Raw genomic sequence first — 26021 nt, 5'->3', positions numbered from 1 at the left:
TACATACCTAACGGTTGTTGTGTGGGACACTCTGGGAATGCAGCTCTCTCTGCCAACTGAGACAGCCCTTAATTTGATTTGAGTCGACATATACACATAAACACTCAGACATCGAGGTTGTTCAATTATTTTTATATTCAACGTAACCTTGCCTGCCCCAACCAATTTTGATTTCCTTCTCTGTCTAACACATCTACAGAACGTTTCCCAGGTTTCCACCCATTCCACAATGCATTCTTGGTATGATTAATATGGCTGTCCAAATTAAGCTGGTTGTTCATAGAGTGAAAAAAATTGCATTTTTTGGGGGTTGTGAGGATAACTGATGATTTTTACGCCTGATGAGATTCTATTTAATGATCAATGCAGGAAGGAGAACTTTTCCTGGAGAGAGAGACGTGTTATAAGTTGATCTAATTATAGAAAACAAAGCTTAACCCACGGTAATGCAATTACATGATCTTTCAAAAGGGAAAGACAGGAATATATTAATCACCACTTAAATTTATCAGTCTTATTGGAAAAGCCAACCTGATTAGCGAGTATTAATATGGCAGCCACACATTCTAACTACACAGTTCTACAGTGCATGTAATTAATACCCAAGGGACCCGCGCATCTCAAGGGAATAGATGTTCATCTGTCTGCTGAACAGAATCCACTAAAATTAACTCATTCATACCTCATTCTATTCTGGGAAACACATTTTTTTCCTCCATCAAAGCAATTCAAAGAACACAAAGGAAATAAATGCCATTCTTAAAAGGGTAAGCGACAAGTGCACTGACATACTACATACGTGAAAGTTTGCTTGTAGATGGGCCTTTGATTGTCAGTTAAAGTTCCTTGTCTTATTCTTTGATTATAATTATTGGTCTTGATGATGGTATATCTGGCAGATACTATATGCGTTATAAAGATATACAGATTAGTGTGTTGGGACATGTAGGACAATTCAGTATAATTTAGGTGTGTGGAAACTAAACTTGGGTTTTGCATTATTGTAAAAGTTTGTCAAACAAATTGCAGCATGTGAGCCTTGCTGCATCCTTTGGAGTAACTATTTTTTATAAAAAAAAACAATATAGCTGCTCTTGGCTTCCGTATTGCATTTATACAAAAATGACTACTATACACATTAGAAATGCTGCCGGTATTACTAATAGCAAGAATACATATAACGTATTTATACAGTATATATATATATATATATATATATATATATATATATATATATATATATATATATATATAGGTCATTTATCCTTCACAAGTCTTATTACAAAAATTATTTGAGGCCATGTTCATATGCTGAAGCTTTAGGTGCTGATTACAAAATGGACACAATTCTTTGTGATGTGGTACATACTGAATATAATTGAGGAGGCATGTTTTATATTGCTGAAATTGATATGTAGATATACAGCATTGTTAGTGTACCATTTGATCAGAAATTGTGATATGTGATGATCAAGCCTGGAATGCATTAATAACAACTCAATTCTCGACACTTCTTTTGACAGGCACTTCAAAAGCATTGCTTTCTTGTACAAGAGCGAAGCAACATTTCATGATTTCTCAAGCTGCATAATTGGAAGTAGTCTATTGTGTTTTTGCTTTATTTAAGACCTAACCGTGATGATGCGCCGTGACCTATTTTCAAATGAATGACCATCTGTGATCTGTATTTGGTCGATTTTCTGCATCCTTTGAATTCAGACCCATTTTTAGACACTGATTTGATGGATGTGATGTCTTATTATTCCAACTGATCATCTTACCATACTAACACATGTTAATCACTCTCTATGTATCGTCTCTCCATGCCATGTGTATATAGAAAGGTGACAACTGGTAGATAATCCACAGATGACTAAGTTCATTGCATAGTTTTCATCTACCCTTTTTTTCTCAGTAGGGTTATTTGATGCTGTGATTTATTGCATCATGCCAGCGATTTCCAATTATTTTCAATCTGCACATGTCCCCTTCCCTTTCTTCTTATTTGTAACAATAACTGATGTGTCTTCCAATGACTGAGGCTTTCTTCCAGACATTTAAACATCTTCAGCACCATTTTCACTATAATACAATAACTGGGTCTCCATTCAGATCTCACAGCCCTTCCTGCCACTCTTTGTTATTTTCCAGATGTTCTAAAGTATTCTGTGAGCTGGGATCATGTAACCACACAGTCTTAAGGTTTGAAATACCACATAAGGCTGAATTATTTTTAGAATTGTAGTCCTTTTTATTAAAAGGTCTGTAAACAAACATAAATAAAACAAACAAAAAGAAAAGCCTTGCTCTCTGAGCACTTACTGACAAACAAAAACTAACTATCGTTGGACGGCTTACCCGCTACCAACAAAAAAACATTTAGCACAGACCTTTTTCGTTTAGGAACCGTTCAGCAGATTTGTTTAGGAGAAAATGCAGTCTCACTCACTGCTTGTATGTTTCTCACCTGACTAACTTACAGGGCTCCTTTTTGTAGCAGCCCCCTGCTGCTCATTGGTAACAGGTGAGTAACTATCTGAACCAGAGCTCCTGGACTGGCTGCATCACCTGCTGCAAGTAAACTGTGGAGTGGAGCACTGGCCCTCCCTTCTCTCCAAATGCTCCACCCCAGGGACCCAAACATAACTACAACATTACCATTACTTTGCTGGTAACAAAACATTCTCCCTGGGGTTATCGAATACATTGCACTGCAGTATTTGGTGGGAAATGTACATGTTATCCACCACAATGCCCTGTTCCCTGTCACAATTCCCAGAGTGTTAGCATATTGCTATGTGCACATGCGCTGGCAGTGGGGTTAGGAAGCAACCTCTTTCCATTTATCCAAAAACACATCTTATATATCATATAATAAATAGTCTGGTAAATCTTCACAAAACCAAATCAGAAAGCAAATCTTAGGAGGAAAAGGTACCTTTACAGAGATGAAACCCATAAGTTAATATGTCATTCAAAAGCTAGAAGCCATTGCATGGCTGTTGGTATTTAACAAGCAGTATGTTAAAAGGCTATTACGTTTCATTGGAAAACATAATCTAAGGCATAAATATTGGGGACTCCCTCACACTATATTTGTCATATATTGCTAAGCCCGCCAGTATGTCAAAGTAGCCAAAGTTTGGCGAGTCCTATGTATTTTTTTCTGGCTATATTGCTTACCAAGGAGCTGAAACAATGGGACTGCACAGCATTTTACCCAAAGGAGACTCTCAAGCAATTTAAAGCCCTCACTGGACACTAGCAATGAGGCACCTGTGTGGCAGGAGGGGCTGCTCCACCCTATGGTTCAGTCAAAACTTGCAAATAGGCACAGGACAAAAAATATAAAACAATAGGGGAGCACACAACCTAAAGAGCATCAACATCATTCAGATTGCTGAGTTGCTACTAGAATAATGATCAATAAGTACACAAAACAAAGCAAGAATTAAGCGGCATGAAGTATATGCCCAGTGATATTTTAAATTTTTTAGCACAACTGGGTGTCTAGGAAAAGGAAATTGTTCAAACATGACATCCTGTTTCACAGGGGTATACATATTAGATAACACATAGGCCAAATTCCTTTAGCCATTCATTACAATGGGTAAGACCAAGGAATACAGCCATAATGTGCAGCAAAAGATTGTTAAGCTTCACAAAATGGTAAGTGGCTACACAATCAGGGCAATAGTAAAGAAGTTCCAGTCAACTGAAAATGTTATGAATCAATCTGGATGGGAAGAACGGTCTATATTGTCTCAATGGACTATGAAAAGGATGGTTCAAGTGGTCAAAAAAATCTCCAAGGATCACAGCTGGAGAAATGCAGAAGTTAGTTGCGTCTTGGGGTCAGAAAGTCTCTAAAACTACAATTCAACTTAACCTACATCACAAGTTGTTTGGAAACTCAACTGTCTTCAGTTTGCCAGACACTATTGGAACTTCAAATGGGATCAAGGACTGTGGTCAGGTGAAACCAAAATAAGTTTTTTGGGAATAAACACCAGAAGCCATATGAAAATCTACCATGTCCATCTCAGTCCCCTGACTTCAACTCAATAGAAAACTTATGGGTTAAACTGAAGAGGAGCGTCCACTAGCATCAACCTCAAAATGTGAAGGATCTGGAGAGATTCTGTATGCAGGAATGGTCTCAGATCCCTTGACATGTATTCTCCAACCTCATCAGGCATAATATGAGAAGACTCAGAGCTGTTATCTTGGCAAAAAGAAGGTAGCACAAATTATTATTGACTAAAAAGGTGCCACTAATTGTGCCACACATATACAGAATTTAATATTTTTTTTTCTTTTGGATAAACCTGTGTTGTGATTGTTTAATAATCATGAGAGCAGAGTATTTCTGTGTATTGTTTGAAGGTCAAAAGGTTAAACAATAAAGACAATTTGATGCAGCCCCTTTTATTCTCATCCTCACGGTGATTCCCAAAACTCTCTCATCCTTTTCAGCTCCTTACTTACATCTCACATTCTCTCTGCCCCATGATACCTCATTCCTACCCTTCTCACATCCTGTATATAGAAACTGCACTTACAGAAATAAAACAAATGTCAGATCCAATCTCAGTAATCTCCAGATACCACAACAAGTACTGACCCGGAACTAATTCAAACAGATGGGAGCCTCTATTAATGCTCTCCTCTCATGCGTTGGTACTCTCCTGTATATGTGCTGCAGCCAGAGGGATACTCAGCCAGTAACTGCTACCAGCTGCTGACTGCGCAGGGCGTGACTCTAACACGCTACCTTTAATTTCTCCTCCAATTTAACTCTTTTAATTCTGTAGAAGCAACATTTAGACCCTATACAGTACAGGAAGGGACAGCTGAGCTGGACTCTGTTAAAGTGGAAGTTCCAGTATCTTGGGTATCAGGTTTCCCCATTTAGCCAGGGACACATGGACAATAAATGCTACGTGGTGCATTTACTGCATGATGTAGAAAATACATTACTTAAAAATGTAATTATATATATATATATATATATATATATATATATAAGTCATCTGGTACCTGCATTTTTAACAATTATATCACATGATCAATGGAAATTATCTGCCTTTTTAAATGTATTTCTTGTAAGAGTAGAGAAATTGGTGAGTATTCTGACCACAGAAAGGAAACCTGTGTGGAGGGCAACAGTATAGGTATACACAGAGAAGGTTCTTTGGGAAAAAGGGAAGATATAGGGCTTTAGTAAGACAGGTCAAATCCAGCACACTGATATCTAACCATATGCAGATGGCCCCTGGGGAGTGATGCAGATGTAGACTGTTCGAAACAGAAAAAAAAAGATGCACATATATGTCGTGATATTATAAAATCATTATCTGTGTAGCAGAGACTGTGGGAGTTCTGTGCAGACCTGCAATGGTTACCTTTGACCGTTTGTTCTATTTATTTTCTTTATGTGTGGTGTTAACGTGCAAGCACCCTGTCGGATTTTACCCCGGAATACGGAATCAACCTGGTTGGCATCCATCCACCAAGGCTGGAGCCAGATTTATTAGTTTGTATAAAAATAATTGTATGTCCCTCAGTAATGTCACTAAGAGAAATCACTTAAGACCCCAGGGGAATTGTTATTCACATGGTACATTGAGAGCAGTACAAAACAAAGTTTAAGACATTAAAAAGAGAGAAAAAAAAAAAAAACTAACTATTATAACTAGAAACAAAAAGAAAACGTTCACTGCCTGAACCTATGTAAAAGTATTAAAATAAATGTAAAAAATGTGTAATCTGTAAGGGAGCGTTTTCACCTTCTGCAACATTTTTAAATCAGATCAAACTGTACAGATGGGGTGTTGCTGGGCATAATTTGGATTTTTTGTTTTATAGCAGTGGCAAATATCCTGTAGAAGAATTGCTAGACATTATCTCCCTAAATTAACAATGTATTATGCAGGATTGAAACATATAGACATTTGGGTAAATTATATGATAAAAGGTATAATAATAAATAATAAGAGGCATCTTGGTCTTCTTTAGTAACACTTTTTAGATGACTATATGTATCAGAATTCTCCAGCACTCGTTCCCTAGTGCTATGTGTACTTTGGTTGCAAAAGGGAATGTGAGAATTTTTTTCCATTTATGAAACTCAGTCAAATAGCAGGGCACATTTGATCAAGCACCATAGTTTGGAGAACTAAGATCTTCATAGACTACAGTAGGATTCTGAGACTAAAATACCTGCCAACACGACATCTCTATTTTTAAACACTCGACACTGAGCCAATGAACCTTTACATCATAAGAGGCAAACAATTGAGATATATGTGGATAGAGAAATCCTGGTGCAAACACCATATCAACCAATGGAATGTCCCTGCAGACCACTTTTACCATTTTGCATCCAAGCTGTTTTTGCATAACCACTACAGTTAACAAAAAGATCCCAAGCAGCTGTAGATAAATGGGACCAATATGGGTAATGATAATGTAGACCACAAGGCTACAGTTACAAAAAAATATGTTGCTGGTAATTCAGTTGTAATTACTGAAATTGACTGGCAGGGGGTACAGGGAGAAGAATGGGACTTGGTAGGATTGAGAAAATCTCGGAAGGAAGGAACACATGTTGTTAATCATCAAACGTAATCTTCAAAGGAAATCAAGAGTGTCTGTCATAGATTATCTCAATGTACCACACTATAAATGCTTAAGTAACAAAATTATCCCAACTTAAAGTTAATAAAAGACTCTTCATAATTTAAAGGGAACTGAATTTAACTGTTGAATTGAACTATAGCTACATATGTGGACTAGGGCCTACAACAAGCCACAGAGGGTTGGAATGTCTGTCGGTATGCTTCCCACCACCTCTTCTATTCTTTTTATATGTTATCAGAGGACTCTGCTGTGATGAATAATATGTGTTTCTCACTGTCCTTCACTGGGGTTTTTAATTTACCAGCTCACTACCAGCGAGTCTCCAGTATATTAAGCAATAAATTGCATGTCCATTCTAGTAGTAAGGAGCTTACATTTTTCATCTAGAGCTAAAATAAAGACTGCATTTTCTACAGCTATTTCTCCATGCCGTGAAGGGTAACAGGTCTCCATTGAACGTCGCGCTGAATCCAACATGACAAAATGCTGGTGCACTTTGCATTGGCGTGGTTAAAGTACATCCCATTAGGTCACTGAAATCCACAGCCTTATCAGAATATAAATATTTGACAATTAGCAAGATAGGTTATGATTTGCATCACCAAGCAGGGTGTGATCATTTAAAGGTGTTTGCTGCTCTTGAGAGACACTTTCTTTGGGTTCCGGTATTATACAATTTTGTTAATGCATAAAAAAAACAACTTACCTTGGTTCATGAGTCAAAAGATTTTTTTTATTTTTTTCTTCTTTTTAAACAAATTCTAGGCATTTTTAAAACCCAGTACTGCCTGACCCCTTTCCCCACTGCCCCTTGGACGAAAACACTCAGTGAGCAATGGAAGGAGGCCACAAGAGTTCATTCTTGCTGATCATATTTAGTAGTCTGTGAAGGCAAAGGTAAGGTTCTTCCTCCCTACCTCAAAACGGCAGGGGCAAGAGAGAGGGGGGAGGCAATAAAACTGGAAGATAGTGGTCACTTGACAAGCAATGTCCAAGAAAAGGGACAAAGGAAAGTGTGTGAGAGGTACATGTGTGTGTGTGTGTTTAGTGAGAACTAGCAGCTCGCTTGAACTAGTCTCCTCTGATAAAGGGAAAGTGAAGTTTGAATCTGGATACACATCCACAAAATTTGAGAAATGCATCTCTTGTGAGACACTAAATTCCTAAGTTGAATCCATTTGGACATCTCATAGAGGTACCTGGCTGTCCTTAAACGCCAGCTCTTTTTAACATGACATAAAATGGTGGCATTTCCAGTGTGTCCCAGTAAACACTTCATTAGCCACATGTAATCCTAGTGGTCTGAGATCCAGCAGACTGTGCCTGGGCCACTGGTAGACAAATCTCCCGCAGATGTACAAGAGATATGTAAAATTAAATGGGAGACTTATACTTCAGTCTGATAGTCCCCATCTGACACATCCATGGATATACGTGGAGGTTGATCCCAATCAACACAGCGCAGACCCAGCCGGTCATGAATCTGTGAGGAGCGTGCCCTGTAGCTATCCCAGACTTTCTGATGGGGGCCAGCTGGACTTGTCTTCTCCTAATGACCAACATGAAAGAAAGAGAGAGATCATTTAAGAGGTAATTTACTGGTTAGTAAATGGATCATTGTAAGGGCAAAAACAAATTGACAATGGATGATGCAAAAACCATGAACAACCAATGAACTTACCACTATGTCCATATACAGTCCCACTAATGAAGAAATCATATTCAAAATGGAAAACTAAGAACTACATACTTTTAGGAGAAGTTACAGCACCACACCCTTTGCAGTCTGTCTTTTTTTGTGCCAGTCAGGAATGCCCCCCATTGAAATGAATGGGTGCACTTTATGAACATGCATGCGGGAAGCCTCGTTAGACCCCCTGGAGGTCTTGCGCAAGCCAGTGCTGGCAGGTGGTGAGTATACAGCAGTTTGCTTGCCCATTTACAAGCAGTAGACGTTTTAAGCAGAACAAATCTCCTGCCGACCAAGGAGCAGGGGTGGGATAGGGGAAAAGGGCAAATGCACGAGTAAGGAGTGGGATTCTGCTGAATCCTTCCATGCACTTGCAAGGGAGGAAATGTTAACTTAAACACAGTACCCATACAAGTCAAAATGTATATGATGGCTGAAGTGTCCCTTTACTCTACTCCTGTGTGAGTGTTTGAAATTAAAGCAGCCATCAGTGCATAAACTGAATAAATGGATGAAACAAGAATAGATGACTGTTATTTACAAACTATTTGTCTCTCTGAATGCAAGTAGATACATATAAACTCAGTGGATTTGAGTGTGCAAATCTTCCATTCGCACTATTAGGGTAGTGGATGAATCTATCCAACAGGTTATCTGTACACTTACTCTTGTGGCTTGTACCAGATAAATCTATTCTCAATAGCTAGCAATAGTTATCAATAAAGCAATCTACAGTGGAAGAATCAATGAAAGCAATCAACAATGATCATATTCCTCAATCAACAAATTAACAGCCCTGCATCCAGAAATGAATGGAAATGCCCCCATGGGTAAGAGATAAATCTACCCTTGCAAATTAACAAGACTTGTACTGATCGTCTTATGTAATGTGATATAGCACACGAAGAGAACCATTAAAAGATGAAAATTGATGTGTTTGCGTATTATAAAATAATTTCTCCAATTTAATTAAAAGCATTATCTGTTTTTATTAGTTTTTTATTATCTACAAGAGACCATCGGTTTAATACATAGAGCCATTTGTCTCCCGGTTAAAAGACTATGTAAAGAAAAAAACGACAGGCTGTAAAACTGGCTCTTTTGACCAATGTACTTGTGAGTGAGATGCAGCTTACTGGATTTAATATCAATGATATGAACCCATAGGATTGATGCTAGGTTTCATATTTTAATATTAAAAAAAATAAAGGAATGTAGTTTCTCAGTAGTATTGGGGAGCTAAAAAAATAAGCCTATATCAAACTAATATTTTCTCATTCAAGTGACAACCGGTCTGTCTCCTTCAATAGAATGTATCTGCTCCTTCTTTCCTACTCCTGTGGGTTTATTCAATGAAGTCAGGCAGGCATGCTTACAAAACCCAGTCTATACTGGCTGGATGATAGATAAAATATTACTCACACTGGCTGACGTCCTCTCTAATCCACCTCCTGAGGATATACTCCAACGCTTGTCTCTCTAAATACGACAAACATAAAAAAGGAACAGGAATGTGAAATAAAGAGTTTGGCAAGTAAAAGGGAAAGACACAGAAAGCAGTGATACACACAAAAGTGCACAGGGTACCGATAGTGAATTAGCGTGATTGGGACTGTGGGTGGTAACAAAGGGAAACAGCAGCGTGTATAGAGCCGAAATCTGTATGCATATCGCCATATGCCGTCTCCATATAAGCGAGAGTCGTGCAGTACCAGCAGCCTTTAGTAGCTTGGTATGTGTTGCACCAAAGAGTTGCAAACACAGTGTCCAGTAATAACTGAATAAAAAGCACAGAGAGAAAGGGGGACATGTGACTCACGGTCAGGCAAGTGGAAAAAGAACTGTGGAATAGAAAGAGCAGGCAGCACAGATCTAGGAAAACAATAGCACAGGCAGCAGACTAACAGATAAGACAGCCAGGACTCAAAGATCTATGTTTGAAAGGCTACGCAGAGCAGCATGAATAGCAAGAGACCCAGGCTCACCTTCGCATTGGCATCGCGGTATCTCTCCAAGGTGTGGAACTTGCGGTTCAGTTCATGATAAAGCTCTGAGTGTCTCTTTCTTGTGTGCATCACTTTCTGCAAAATGTCAGCTGTGGATTTAGCAGCCTGCACCCATCACTCACTCTCCCTCCCATGACCTCCTTGCTATCCATGCCACCAGTAGGGGTGAAGGTCACCATCCAATATCATGCAGTTTGTGAGGGAGAATCAGCATGCAGATCAGGGGGACGTTTGGGTATGCATAATTAGAGCACAGAGCTGATGCAAAAGACAGCCCTTACGGTTTCATTTTAAGGGCAGCTACGCAGATTTGCACGCTGAGCTATAATGAGGCTTTTCTGCTAAAAAAAGGCATCAGCTCTTAAAAAAGCATCTGCTCTTCATACATGCCCAATATTAACAGAAGCAAGAGTGAATTTGCTTGGGGTACTACATGAGGTTGCTATCCAGAGTTCTCAGTGCCTGACTGGTGCTATTTTAGGGTTAGTGCACTCACCTCAAAATCCAAATCTGAGTATCTCAGTCGCTTCCGCTGAGGGAGAAACACAGGGACAGGTTGGTGTGGCTTCTATGTGCGGAGAAGGAAAGAGAGGAAGGGAAGGAGGAAGATGGATTGAGAGGAGGGAGAAAAGAGGTACAGATACACACAGAGACATGGAGAACAGGAAGTACAATTCATTGGACAAGAAGGAAAGCGATGTTGACTGAATAGTATAGGAAACGAAGAAGGTTTTCAGTATAATCTTGGCATAATCACATAGCAGGCATAAAATATAGCACAAATGGTGCCAGAAGGAGTGAGGATAGATGGTACCACATCTAACAGGTGGAAGACGTATGAAGACAGAGGTTTCCACCACATCTTACCTCTAGGGATCCAGCACTCATAGATGGACCAGGCACTGTGCGGGGCATTGTACGACTGCGCTCATTCATTTCTGTTGCTAGAATCTGTCGTACTGATGGTGGTTGCTTAAAAGGCAGGCCATACTGTTGCTGAGTGGGCACATAGGGTGGGGTGAGGTTAACATTTATGTGGTCTACTGATAGGAAATTAGGGTAACTTTCTGTGTCCCCTTGTTGGCGCCCTTTGCCCAAGTCTGCAAGCTTGACATTGAGTTTTCCATGATCACGGCCAAATGGCTTTAGGCTCAGAGTTCTTCTTGGTAGCACCATGTACTCACTCTCCAGTGAAGGCTCTTGAGAGGCATCTCCAAAGTCTAGGGGCCATAGGTTTCCTTCAGGGCACAGGTAGACAGGCCCACGTTCCACATTAACTTCCTTTTTAGGAAGAGGATCATTGAGCTCATTTACTTGATTGTGGGTAAGTTTGGGCACCTGGAGTAGAATACCACCTGGAGATGACATACTTCCAGGTAGGTGAGAGAAGCTGAGTCCTTCTCCCCCTTTGTGCCTCTTTAGGTCATCCTCATCATCTAAAGAAATGCGGGAAAGGGCTCCTGTAACACTGGATGGATGGCAAGTATTGAGTTCTTTAAATAGGACTGAAAAAAAGGAAGAGAAGAAGAACTATAAAATATTCTGTCTAATTATACCAAAAAAATGCCTTCACCTTAACAAATCCCCCTATAACCCCTACCAATCCATAATCAGTCTCATTTTAATATATCCTATTATTCAATATAAACTGCTAGTATAAATGCATTGGTCTATGGCAGATGTGCACACATTACCCGTGTGTACATTTTCTCACCTGTCTCCCCATGTGCTGTGTACCACGAGGTCTTTTCATCAGACTGGCATGCCAGGTCCACATCTTTTTCAAAATCTGTCTATAGGAACAGAAAGGACAGAAGAACAAGAAACAAAGTGTAAGAAATAGACAGAAGGATGAAAAATCAAATAAGAGACGGAAAGGGTAAAAGCAAGGGAAACATGGGACATTAGAGAGAGTTAGTGGGGGGATTCATAAACATACAGTAACAATGGCAAAAGCAGCTGAATAGAATTTGCAGAGGTCCAATAAATACATGGTTATGTATCAAAGAAGGACATTGTGCAAGAAGAGCAGTACAACATTTACAGGTATTACATGGTAGTGAAATCAATAGGAGATGAGACAATGAAATAAAAATAAAACTATTATGGCAGTGTATATGGAGAGTTTAAAAAGATCAAGACAAAGAATAATAATTTAGTACATGAATAGGGAAGGAAAACAGATGGCAGAGAAACAAATATAATACAAGTTTATTGGAGCAGGTTTGGTCTGATGGATTGAATCTTAATTTGGTTGTAGAATTAGTCTTCTGCTTGCCAGAGTCATCACACACCTAACACACACTCACCATGATCTGGAGCTGACCATTTTTACAGGAATTTGGTGAGTCCTCATTGTCATCACTGCGGCATCCACCTATCTGGCATTTTACTACCTCCTGCACCTATCCATGAAGACAAACAATGGCATTTTGCAGAAGACAATCAAATTCTGTTATCTCGTGTGCTTCTTCAATTATTGTATAACTACCTATACATTTGTTCCTCTGTCTACCCAAGGGTAACATAAAATCACAGTAAAACAGTGTTTTATCTGCAAATGTATCTAATTTCAGAGAATTTTATACATCATAGGGACATTTCAGTACAAAATATTTAGATGCATACTTATACATCTCTGTATACTTATGCCACTCACAGTAATATAAGGACTACTTGGCCCACCTGTCTGCCCATATTTTTCTGCCTGTTGTAAGACCCCAAATCTTACTTTGTCCAGGCTCTTGTTTTAAGAAAAGTCTGCCTGATCCTTAACATCTACATTTACCTGCCTCTGCAGCCATGCTATATTGGCAACAAAAACACATAGAATGTTGGTACAACAAAATAAATCAACAATATAATTAAATTTTTTGCTTCCTAATCCATTCCTATTGTGCCTTGACCGTTGCAGATTGGTGTCAGTAAAAGCAGGCAATTGTGCTATTATTACACAAAGTGTTCCTTTAGAAATATCAAATACCATATGTTTTTCTATATATGGGAGACAAATCAAATCGCCACTGTTGGCTTCCTCACTTAAATGAGAATTGACCATCAAAATCTGTTTATTCAAGAATATCTAAATAGACCAAAGTCTATAAATGTTTCCTTTTTAATTCAACATAAGACAAACTGAGACACACAGCAATAACCACATCTAGTGAGTAACTTTGCATGCATTTTACCCTCAGCCTTATAGGTAGTCAGAGTCTGTTCTACAAACTCTCATTTGGGCAAGTAGGTATGAGGTTGAGGTATGTATGGAAGGTCTGCATTTTTATACTAGTTCTTTGAATACAATTTGCAGTATGAATGATATCAAAGATAGGAGTTGATCTCATTCATGTGCTTTACATGACCCTTCTGACCATATATTATGTTTCCCACAGCACAGCTAAGACATTACATATATCCTCCTTTGTGAACCGCTTTTCAGACAGGCTGCAGGAGTACTTACCTCTCGGCGCAGGAAGCAGTGTACAGTGATAATTACACAGCCTTGCACAGAATTGAACACTGCAAAGAGTACTTGGAAGAGGATGGAGCGGCGGTCAGTCATGGCCAGAACAGCAGACATCCAAGTTAGGGCAAGAAGTGGGAGGACCACGCAGGAGCTCCAGAGAGATGCCCTGTGGTGAAGGAATGGCAACACGGTGCAAAGACGTGAAGGAGGAGTGAAATAGAGAAAAACAGGGGTAGAGAAATGAAGAAAAAATGGGTGAGAAAAAGGAAAGAAGCAAACATTGTGAGGAGAGAGAGAGAGAATGTGAAAATGAGAAAGAGAGAGGAGAGTCCAGGATGGAAAGAGGCATATAGATAAAAAGGAAAGAGAAAACGGGGGGGGGGGTAAAACAAGATTGGAGAAAAGAAAAAAATGGATAAATATAGTTAGAAAGATAAACAAGAGTAGAAAAGAAACGTCATAAAGTTATGAAAAGATGAAATAGGATGAAGAGCCAGACCAGGAATCATGGCATTTTACAATGGAAGGAAATGTAAGAGGTGTAGGTAAAGAGAGATAAAAGATAATGAAGCCCAGGTTATGATGCACCCAACTTGTTTCCTGTCACTCTGCTTCTCTGGGTCACTTCTCATGGATGTTTTAGGTGTAAAACATACTCCATGAGGATTCCACTGTAGACCTCACAGGAATGCAATGTGATGGGGAAGCTGCAATTCCCAGCCCTTGCTGACCTGACACTTGTGAGGGTGGGGAAGGGGAAGAAACTGAGCTTATGTGTGAAGGTTGCTTAAGGACTGTAACAAGACTTAATACTGTGGAAGTAACGGGCCCCGAGACTCGGTATACGGTTCTCTACTTCATTCCTGACTTTGGAGTTGTGAAAGGAGCATAGGGGCCCTAAACTGATGCATTTGAGTGTGTATTTTTAGTATATGGTGTTATGTGTATGTCCTTCTAGGAGAGGAGGGGAAACTAACACAGCATTGCTGGCAGTGGCTGCTGAGAGGCTTGAACTGGGCACCACTTCACAGGTGGAACAGATCAGCAGCAGGTCCCTGCAGGAAGTCTCACTTCTGCACCAGCAGGAGAGCATGCAGGATGGATTATACACAACACGGAAAACACGGAATAGAAAGACATATAGACACAGAATGAAACACACACATTTATATATATATGTATATAGAAAATATATATTTATATATAATAGAACACACAGAAAAAATAAAAGTATTAAAAAAGAGATTAAGAGAGGGCAGTAAACCCAAATTTAAATACAGTAAGATGGTAGTGAGAAATATATGTTAGCATGTATATACAGGGAACAAGAAGGAACAAAATCACACAGATACAGTTTGTGTGTTTACATGCAAAATGATGAAACAAAATATATATGAAAAACACATCCACACACACCATATGTAGGGTAATATAATGGGAAGAATAAGGAAGGATGCATGGTTAGAGAGAGACAGAAGCAGAAAATGAATGAGGAATACAGGAGTGGAGTGAGACAGAGAAGGGCATAAAGCAAAGAAAGAGTAAGGATGGGAGAGAGAGATAAAAGGTAGTGTGTTAGATCAGCGCTGGACTGGCAGGAAATGCAGCACCTGGTTAGCATGAGATGGACACAGGGAAAGGGGGTCCTTCATCATCACTTTTCACCCCACCACCACTGAAGGTCTACAATACCGATCATTCCTCAAACTGTCAACCTGGTGTCTCTGAAGGACAGTGACTATTTCAAGTAGAGTACAGACTATACAGATACCACACGCAGAAAAAAACCACTTACAAAGCAAACAGATACAAGGACACTACACATCACATTGAAAAACATAAACACTCTGACATTACGTAACAATGTTAGACACTTCATAGACAAATAATAATAATAGATGTCCGTTTTAAGAAAAGTCCCATTTAGAGAGATTAGCCATCAGACCATTGTTTCAGGGTTACTGGTCTTAAATTTAGATTATCTGTACATGTCAGGCAATATGAAAGAAGGTTCATGACTGGAGATGTTTGGAAAGGTACAGTTTGTTATTTGTGTAGGTAATCATAATTCTGCATATATTAAATCAAGCTCTAATTAAGAGTTTTAAAGCTGGGCTCCTTCTCACTCTCATTGTTTTTAAGGCTGGAAAACACACGTGATATTCAAATAGGCAGATAGGATAGTATTACATGGGAGCTCAATTCTGTGTGGTTTTTTTTAAAATCCTTTATTTCCAATAAATGAAATACAATTTTATTTATTGATTCCAACCTTTCTTGAAATAAAATACACAGGTAATTAATACAGTGCTGTAATATATCAAGTATGACAGAACTCCTGGCCTTGTCTTATGTTAAGGTTAACCCTATGTCTTTCCCAAGATAACTGTTAGTTAGGGTGTTTAGTAGTATAGCGACAGGCTCAAATAATGGGGAACCCATCATCACAGCATGCAATTAGAGAAAGATTCTGAATATATAGCTATCAGGGGTGGGCTGCCCCAGGGGCAATACGTGTAAATGTGTGTGAGCATGAATATGTAAGTGTGAGAGCATGAATGTGTAAGTGTGTATATTGGCATGAGTGTGTAATTTTGGTGTAATTATGTCTATGTAAGCGTGAGTCTCCATGTGTGCTAGCGTTTTTTTGTGTGAGAGTGAGAGAGTAAATGTGTGCCAGCTCGCATGTGAGTAAAATATGGGGGGGAGTGGATTGTTAAGGGTTCGATAAGGCTATTTCACTTTAACTGCCCTTTGGGCCAGAAGATGCCAGTTGTCCTCAGATAGTTATCCATGCATGGCCAATGTCTGATTATGCAAACCATTTTCGTTAGTTTCAACAACAAAAATTGTTATGAATTCTAAACTGACTGTATTTATATTACATCATTTTGCCATACTCTCCAGGTTTGACCCAGTGGATGAACTGATGCTTTCCTCTGATCTCTTAGTCACCCTCCTCCTTCTCGGGGGCATGGGAATGATGTTTTGCCATATTTACTCCCAACCCAATTACCTTCTCATACCAGACATGTAAAGTTATCTCTCACTAGCCCTACCCATAAAGTAAAAATTTATTTTTATCAAAGAAATTTTTCAAGGCACTTTAAACACAAAAATGTGCTGTCATCACAGACATACATGAACACACTGACATCTTACATAGACAGAAACACACTGACACACAAAAGAACGTTTTCATTCTGACATTGCAAATGCGCTGTGACATGTTCACATTACAACACACAGAAACATGCTGCTCTTAAACACACACTGAAAAACAGTACATACAGTGGTATTTTTAAAATCTACATCTACTTATAATACTAATATGTATACATATGATAATTGTACACAGAAATGACTTCGCATAAGCAGGATCAGTGACAGGGAACAGAAACAACAGCAGTGGCAAAAGGTGACATGATGTTATATCGAACAGGCAAAATCTATCAAGACTCTGACAAAGATACTCTTGACACTACTACAGACAAAACAACACACCCGCAGAATCACAAATAAAAAAATCACTGACACAACACCACAGGCAGACCCCCTGCAATCACACACAGACACCTTGACTATGCGCAGACACAAACCTTGACATTAGATACAGCAGACACAGCACATTATGTCAGTGTTGCATGTACAGACAAAAACATATTATTCAAACATACGAGAAAGACGCGGATATCCAACATGACACATGACTACACATACGCCTCGACCTAACACACATATAGGAAGACGCTGGTGTTGTAATGCACAGTTACCACGTCATACCGTTAGTGATCCACATAAAAATACATGCCCTTATTATTCACAGCGTTAAGGCACTCACCCTGCTCTCTGCTTTTTGGATTTGTCCGATATCCCATCCCGAGACATTAATTTATTGAAGACAATAATCCCAATCAACATGTTCACCTGTGTATAAAAAGCAAGGAACACACTGAAGGCTGCTGTGCCGACCTTACAATAGCAGAGAAGAACCATCTGGCTTAAATGATATTGCGCCTATTATCAATTTTTCTGGAGCGTTTTCTGAAGATATTTGTCTTCCCTGGATTTGAGAGACTCCCCAAAGTTTACCAGCTCCATATATTTTGGGAGTATTGCTCCCTTGTTTCTTTATTGGTGGTTTTTATATTATATATATACTATCTAAAATTGCATTACCTAAAGATATGTACTTATTGATCTTTCAGTAACTGCAGTTTCATTAATAAGAAATGTTATCTTTTTTCTTTACAAATATTCAATCTCGGTTGAAACTAGATACGTTGAATTATTTTTTTAAATGAATCTTTAAATATTAACTAAATATTAGAAAACAACAGATGGTTCTAAATGTCCAACTATTTGATTGTCCTATTCACTTTTACATTTCTTTATTGTTTATGTGAACCATCTTTTCTTTATATAAGTTTGCCTTGTTTTTTTAAGTCTGTACTCTATGAACTGTATTAAACAGTACCATATACAATAATAACAACAATAATAATTCTTTGAACACCTGACTGTACAATATATCATATATCACATAATAATGACATGCTTATATACTAAACACACACACACACAAAGCTTTTTTGTAAGAAGATATTAAAATTTAATTTAAGTGGCCTTCATAAATTAAACGCAGTAATAATATTCCACTTTAGACAAACATGCCGGTAAAATACAGTAATATATACCTGACTGTGCTAAAAGGTATTCAATGTTTGTATAACATTAGTTTAATATACTTTAAAACAGTTTATAAGGTACTGAATAAAGACTGAAAACAGTAATAATAGCTCAGACAATTCTGGCTCCCTTCAGGTGAACCAGTCGCTGACAACTAAATGATTAATATTGACACTGTGTTGCGCTGTCACTTAAAGTACCGTAGCTACAGTTTTTTCAAGCGGAATCTACCTCTAGACAGAATTTACACAAAAGTTCAGGGATCTGCGTTCCTAATGAACAAGTTAAAATAGCAGTGTCACCAACGTGTATCTGGCGCTAGCAAAATGTTCAAAGGATTAAACAAGATTGAATTATGACAAATGGCCGCGTGTTTGTCCACCTCTGCACAAACAATTTCACACCAAATGCTGATGAAAGTAATTAATGGCTTCACAATGTAGATTACCCTGCCTGGCACGAAGACAGTCTGTTCTAAGTGTCCTAGTTATAGGAAAAATAAAATGTCCTTCTGTTACCTCACAAATAATATTTAATCCTTTAGCAGCTGAGCATAGGACTGTGTGTGCTTGGCACTATGTGTACCTGCCTCTGGAAGCTTTTAGAAAATGAATGTTGACTTGATGAGGGATTGGGGGGCTTATGGAAAACATATTTTTTGCTACCATTAAAAATGGGAAACTCTGAATTGACTACCCATTCATGTTACAATAATAGTTAACTGTGTTAACCTGTTAAAACCTGCATGTTGTATATACAGAGCTGGCCCTGGATAGATTTGTGAAGTAAGAGAAGCGTTTCTGCCCCTCTCTTTCTCTGTGAATCTATTTGACCTCCCGTGAATTTCTGAAAAATGGCGGAGCCATGGGGAAAGCCTCGCCTCCAACTGCGGAAAAGGGTGTGCCTGGAAGCTCGGCCCATTTGTAGAAATGCATCAGGAGAGGAGGCGGGATCAGGAAGACGGGAACATAGCACACAGCCAGAGGGAAAGCTGTGGTTGAGGTAAGGAGGTGGGTGAGGAAGCATAGCTGTGTAAGTATGTGTGTTGGAATGGATGTGTAAGTGTTTATCAGCATGTATGTGTATGTGTAAGTGTGTATGAACATCTTTGTGTAAATGGTGCATGAGCATGGATGTGTAAATGTGTGTCAGCATGGTTGTGTATGTGTAAGTATGTGTGAGCATGAATGTGTAAGAGTAAATGTGTGAGCATGAATGCATGTGTGTAAGTGTGTGTGAACATGTATGTGTGAGCATGGATGAGTATGTGTATGTCTGAGAATGGATGTGTATGTGTGAGCATGGATGTGTGTGTGTTTGGGTGTCAGTGTGGCAGAGCCTGTCTTGGTGTGTGTGTTTGGGTGTCGGTGTGGCAGAGCCTGCCCTGGTGTGTGTGTGTGTTTGGGTGTTGGTGTGACAGAGCCTGTCCTGGTGTGTGTGTTTGGATGCCGATGTGGCAGAGCCTGTCCTGGTGTGTGTCTGTGTGTTGGTGTGGCAGAGCCTGTCCTGTGTGTTTGGTCATCTGTTTCCTGGTACTTTACTTACTGTAGGAATAAATAGAATTTTTACTTATCCAGAGATAAAACACCCTCCTGAATCTGTAGCCACTTCAGAGGACAAAACTTTCTAGGCTCAGAAATCAGTGAGAGGAAAACTAAAGGTGTTATAAACTCAATCTATTATTGAATCTAGATTATTTCAATCTGCATATTTTATAAAAAAAAGGAGTAGTGGCACTAAACTGTGGCTTTGGGTGTCCCGTGTATGATGACTTTCTTTAGTGTACTGATGTACTCCCAATCCCATCACATTACATCAATATGTGTTAGGAAAAGATGGGCATTGATGGTGGGCTGACTCGGTGGCGCAATGGGCCACTTGACTAGACTTGCCCCCCAGGCCGTAGGCTGCCCGCCCTCCCCTGAGCGTGGGGGAGAGCATTTCATTCTTGGATCCGACAAGCCCTGTGTATATTAGTGTAGATTTTTCCATACATAACAATGAGTTGTAGGTCAGGTGAAGAATTGCAACTTTCTGCATTTAATCCCTCCATAATAATGCTGTTTATATCTTGCCCTGCATAATCTTTTTTACAAGAGAAGCTTGCTATGTTTAGCCTTTTGCAAACCATATCATAAAATGTTTTTGCCAACAACAACTCACTTTAAATGTATAAACAGCAATAAAATGATCATAAGACATACCAGAACAATGACGGCAGCAGGTCCAACAAAGGCATAGAGCAGACCTCCCTCCAAAGAGAGCCAGCAGCTAGGGTATGGAGAGCATACATACGAGAAAGGTGACAGAAGGCAGAGCAAAACAGAAAGTATCATCAGCGAAAATAGTATTTACTCTTTATTTATCAACCAGAGACCGTTAAAATGCACATCTAATGAGAGAAATTGGGATGAAAGAAGCAGGGAAGGTGGGAAATTGGTGGTTTTACTGTAAATCACTACACTTAGAAATGTGCAGCTGCAACAAAATACATTACCCCATTATTATTGTACAAATAGGTGCTTGATGGAAATCTAGCTGAGGAAGGAAATGATTGACTTACTAATGAGGCGTTCCATATCCTTTAGTTCGGGTGAAACCGACAGATACAGCAACAACCAGAGCTGGCAACCCTGGAGAGACAAAGACATATTAAGAAACAGTGAGGTAATTACACAGTGAATCAGCCAGGGTGACTGCAGTTTTTTTTATTAGCCACTATAATTATTTTCAACATGGCTTTTGTCCATATCAACGACATCTCATGCCATATGATATTCCCTACATACGATGGGGCCTAACAAACACCCTCAAATGGTGTATGAGAACCATTGAAGGCAAGGTGGACAACAGTGATATTGAGCATAATGGACAGCAGGCTATTAAGGAGTAGGGGCCAGAAGAGAAGCACACATTGAGAAGGATAGAAAAGCTATAAGCCAAAGGACAGTTTGATATGTTCATACATGGCTTCCTGTCATGGTGTTTGTATCTCGACAGCTTTGTCAAATGCCCTGGGCAAAAAATGACAAGAAGAATGACTTTTAATGTGATTCGGCACTGTTATGGAACAAAAAAAAGTGTCTTCCCTGATGCCAGGGCATTGGCAGTCACAAGAGTTTCTACTCAACGCAGCTGCAGTGGTACGCAGATGATGAATTTCGCAGCAACAAAACAGACTAAAATAATCATGTCACTTGTCGGGCAATAATTGGTACTTTTTATGTTACAGAGAACAAAGCAAGCCTAGAAATCCTGGGTTTGTCACAGTGTGCTACTACCGGAGATAACGATACCAGCGTGTGTATTATTAACACTGACATTAACAGCACAAAATCCATACATTTCTGTACACAGTTACACAATATGCACACTACTGCAAAATAAATTCAGATCAAGTTTTTCCACACTTCCAGAGGGCATATACTATGTATCACGTTATGATCCTATGCTGTCCTGTGCGCTTTCACACTACTGTGGAAATCATTACGTGTTCCACAAACACAACTACATTCAAAAAATAAAAAGAATCATCTTCTTTTTTTCGAATTGTGTTCCAAAACAATATATATATAGTAACAAATGTATAACTTGCTGAGATCACAGTATACATTTGGATTTTTTGTAATGTTTTTCATATTGCTTTTTTATCCTGAGTACAATTCTGGGTTCTGGGGCTCATTTACTCAAGTGGGAGTTTGTGGGAGACGTGAACTTTGAACGTGGTGACTTCACTATGCATGATGAACGACCAATTCCATTGCACGTTTCCTGTGAGGAGGATTGAACTGGCCCTGTTTAACGTATAGTGAATCGGAAATCTCACAAATTTTCATTATGTATTGAAAAGGACCAACTAAGCTTTTATTGCATGGGAAGCTCACTGGGGTTGGACCATAGTAAAGTCAGGAAGCTGTCCTGCAAACTCGCAGTCTAATGGACTTACCACTCTGAGACCACCTTTGAGGAAGACATCCACGTACGTAAAAGGGACTTTTAAGAGTTGATGGAATCAGAAGTTAGTTTGTATTCTCTCTGAAGTATGGGAGTTACTTAGGACCCTTCTTAAAAGAGTAAGCACCCTATTAACATTATATATTTTGAATCAATCAACAAGCTTGTGGAATACAATGAGATTGATGGACTTTCGTCTTTTCACCTGATTGGCAATGCAGAAAGCGCACCAACATTCAGATATCTACAAAGAGGGCAGTCGCTTACCCCACCCTAGGCACAAGAAGCGTTTACGGACCAGTCGTGTCCTCATTTGCCCAATGACAGCCAGATACGACTGCCAGGCTTCTGTCAGCACCCAGCAGAAGGAGGAAAGGAAGAAAAAGTGCAGGAAGGCAGCGATCAGAGCACAGACAGCCTGAAGAAAGACAGATAGGAGCACGTGTCATGTCCAGCATTGAAAAGGTCAGCATTTAGTACCAGCAGATGCAGAGTCTTCCATCTAACAGTCTTTAAAATACAGCCTAAATAATGATGCCTGTTAACGCACTTTCCATCGGTCATCAAGTATTTTGTTAAGGAAAGGCTATTTCTAACTAACAACTATACAATGTATATAAGGTGAACTAATAAAATCAAATATAGCATCAATGCTATTGGAGCTGATATATATATATACTGGTATATATATATATATATTTTTTTTTTTATTTTTTTTTGCATTACTGCAATGCAGATCAGAGGTAATAACAAGCCATCATTTACACATATGAGAAATAAAGGAAATATCATGCTGTATTTACAGTTCAGCCAGCAGCTTGACTCTCTCTTAAGTGTTCCCTATTATAATCAATAATGCAGGGATCTAACATAACAATAGAGAACTGAGAAATCCCTCTCAAAAGAACACTTTGATGACTTCTCTTAGAAAGGCACGCATGGTTTTTTTTATTATTATTATTATATACTATAGAATATGTAGCGTATAGGCAGTTAGATAAGCATTAATGTGGAATGAATCTTAAGCAATACTGACCCAAAAAGGAGTTTCCACTCAAACCCAGAGTAATGGAGGTAAAGTGCAATTGACTGCGTTTTAGTTTTAAGTTATACATTAGACCATTGACAAATGTAATTTATTCTATATTATTTTGTCAATGGCAAGCAGATAGTTATCTCCAACCGTTGGGGTTTTTTGTGAGCACGTCAATAGTAGAGTTATGAGCGAGTCATGGAAAACAGAGAGAGCGTGTGTGTCCGCAGAGATTTATCTAATGGGTCATGATCTCAAAACCACCCATTAGCTCGCTTCCAAGTCTTGCCTTCTCACACTTTTTATCAGTTACTAAATATTTCCCAAGTTTTGGTTATTTCAGGTTTCCTGTGACCTGAAAGTTGCAAGGGAGCCCCTTACTAAAAGCATTGAAGAGCCTTTTCAAAGCAAAGTACTAAATGTGAAATGTGGATCCCAGCGGATGCCCGGTTGCTCTCAGTGTAACGTTCTGCAAGAAAATCACTCTTAATAAGTATGATCCTTTTATCCTTTGCTGATCTGAACAACTTTAGTTTCTGCAATGATTCCTTAGTATCTATACAGAGCTGTTACGTGTCCGGAAAATCGGCATCCCTCTCTTTATATGGATTCTCCTTTCTAACCTTTAGTAATACTGACATATATCTGACAGCATATTGCCAGGCGTGCACCTTAATATAGACATTGATTAAAGAACACTGATAAAAAGGAGTGAAGGCAGAAATAGCACACAGTGATATGTCAGAACAGCAGCGTATATATATATATGTGTGGGTGTGTGTGCCTGGGAAAGTACAGTGCAGAAGATTCACAGATTATATTCACAGAGCATATCACAGAGAAATAAAAATCATAATGTTCAGGTTATTATAGCAGGTTTAGGTTATTACATTATTATGGTTCTAGTTTCTATATTTAATATACAAAATGCATAGAAATTGCAGAAAAAACAATATTTACTTACAGTTTTCAACATAGGAGATTTTGTTTCATTTTCTTAGTTTTTACTGTGCTCTTTAGCTCCATATAGCTCCTGCTATACCTCCCTAAAGGTAGCCACCTAAAACTGCTCTTATTGAACCTGTGCAATACAACATTCAGATGCTCCCTGCTCATGTACTGCCACTGATTCATTTTCAAAACTATCCAAGCACCTTCATTTTGCACTTTAAAGGATAATACAATTGAATTCTGACCTACTATATATGCTGCTACCATTCTTCGGCCAAATTGAGGCAGCTGAGTTAAGGATTTGATAATTAAAATTTATACATGCTAGTAGTAAAATGGTAGCGCATAATTATATTTCATATTACTCAATTTAGCCGCTCATCATAATGACTTATTCAACTGTGTATATCATATGCTTTTGAGATGCTCAGCACAGGCTAATACTCCAGTATCACTTACCTTGCTGAGTGCTTGTGACTGTCCTACCAGGATCAGTACATTGGAGGCCAGTATGGACAGGCAAAAGTTGAGAAGAATGATGGAACGCTCAGAACGGATAAATCTAAAACACACAGAAAACAAATAGCTAACCAGCTTGAAATGGTGTCGTGGATATCTGTCTCTTTAAACTGCTTTATCTATTTCATGATGGTGTTTTTGTCAGCCAAGTTGTTTGGTTTGGTTTTGCCAAGATGAACAACTTCTATCTGTGCTATTGGCTGTCAACGTGACAGTTAATGCTCATCTACTATGGATTCAGGGATTGAAGTGCATTATGAGGTGGGCAGATGTCTTCTTAATAACTGAATTGGCTCGTTTGATGTTGTTCTTTCATGACACATATCAAGAGACATAGTCTTTGCAACTTTATCAAAACATTGTGGACAATGTTCTTAAAGTTGTAGAAGCCTTCTATGAACTAGAAAACGGTAACACGCTACTCCACAACGCTTACCTCCAAAATGCAGCATAAACAGCAAGGAGAATGAGCAAGGCCATGCAGGATACAGCACAGCCAATCATCAGAGGGACCGACGGAGCTCCCGAGACATCCATCACCTGCTAACACATCAAAGTGTGAGCATTCAAAGAACAGACTAAGATCAAAGAGGGCCAGGCCAATGTGTATGTCATACAGTGTCCGCTCTCTTCTAAAGTTCCCACGGCAATGCATCATCTGACTATGAGCGGCCCAGCAATTGAGTTAAGAAGTCACAGGTCACTGTGGGCCACAAAGCAAAGCACCATAACAGTAAAGGAAATTAAGCTTCATGTGCCGGCACTACTGACTTAATTCTAATTAATTAAATCATTAATTATCTTAAGGCAAGGATTCAAATTACAATGTGTCAACGCACTGATAACTGCACAGTGCCACTGATTAGTGCACCGCAAGGCAAAACACAGGACTAAAGAGGAAAGTAAAAAGTCCAGTGTGAAGATATTCCTCAGGTGTCATCTTGACTACCTGGCAGGAACCAAGGGCGCTATTGTAGTTGTACAAGATATGTATGATGAGATGACATGAAAAAAACTGGTGTCAGCTATAGTAACACAAGTCGACCTTGCAGATGATCTTACAAACCTTGA

The 26021-nt window shown here is 39.0% G+C and overlaps 1 protein-coding gene across 1 annotated transcript in view; it reads right to left on the bottom strand.

Moving 5' to 3' along the window:
* Nucleotides 1–8029: 8029 nt before the first annotated feature.
* Nucleotides 8030–26021, bottom strand: part of LOC149301081 (adhesion G protein-coupled receptor B2-like) — a 71930-nt gene continuing 53938 nt past the window's right edge. Inside the window, exons 15-29 of the mRNA XM_089484607.1 lie at nt 25387–25490; nt 24891–24993; nt 22715–22865; nt 21057–21126; nt 20698–20764; nt 17646–17731; nt 14782–14874; nt 13799–13970; nt 12648–12743; nt 12096–12131; nt 11206–11847; nt 10835–10870; nt 10318–10413; nt 9755–9811; nt 8030–8191 (exon numbers count right to left, since the gene is read on the bottom strand). Coding sequence (XP_089340733.1) covers nt 8030–8191; nt 9755–9811; nt 10318–10413; nt 10835–10870; nt 11206–11847; nt 12096–12131; nt 12648–12743; nt 13799–13970; nt 14782–14874; nt 17646–17731; nt 20698–20764; nt 21057–21126; nt 22715–22865; nt 24891–24993; nt 25387–25490 — 1971 coding nt within the window. The remainder of the gene's footprint in view (nt 8192–9754; nt 9812–10317; nt 10414–10834; nt 10871–11205; nt 11848–12095; nt 12132–12647; nt 12744–13798; nt 13971–14781; nt 14875–17645; nt 17732–20697; nt 20765–21056; nt 21127–22714; nt 22866–24890; nt 24994–25386; nt 25491–26021) is intronic.

Source organism: Sceloporus occidentalis, unplaced genomic scaffold (assembly GCF_023333645.1).
Source record: "Sceloporus occidentalis isolate IW3139 unplaced genomic scaffold, rSceOcc1.0.p SCAF_22, whole genome shotgun sequence".
Taxonomy (NCBI): domain Eukaryota; kingdom Metazoa; phylum Chordata; class Lepidosauria; order Squamata; family Phrynosomatidae; genus Sceloporus; species Sceloporus occidentalis.
The sequence above is the reverse complement of the archived record's forward strand: the minus strand, read 5'-3'. Positions and strand labels throughout refer to the sequence as shown.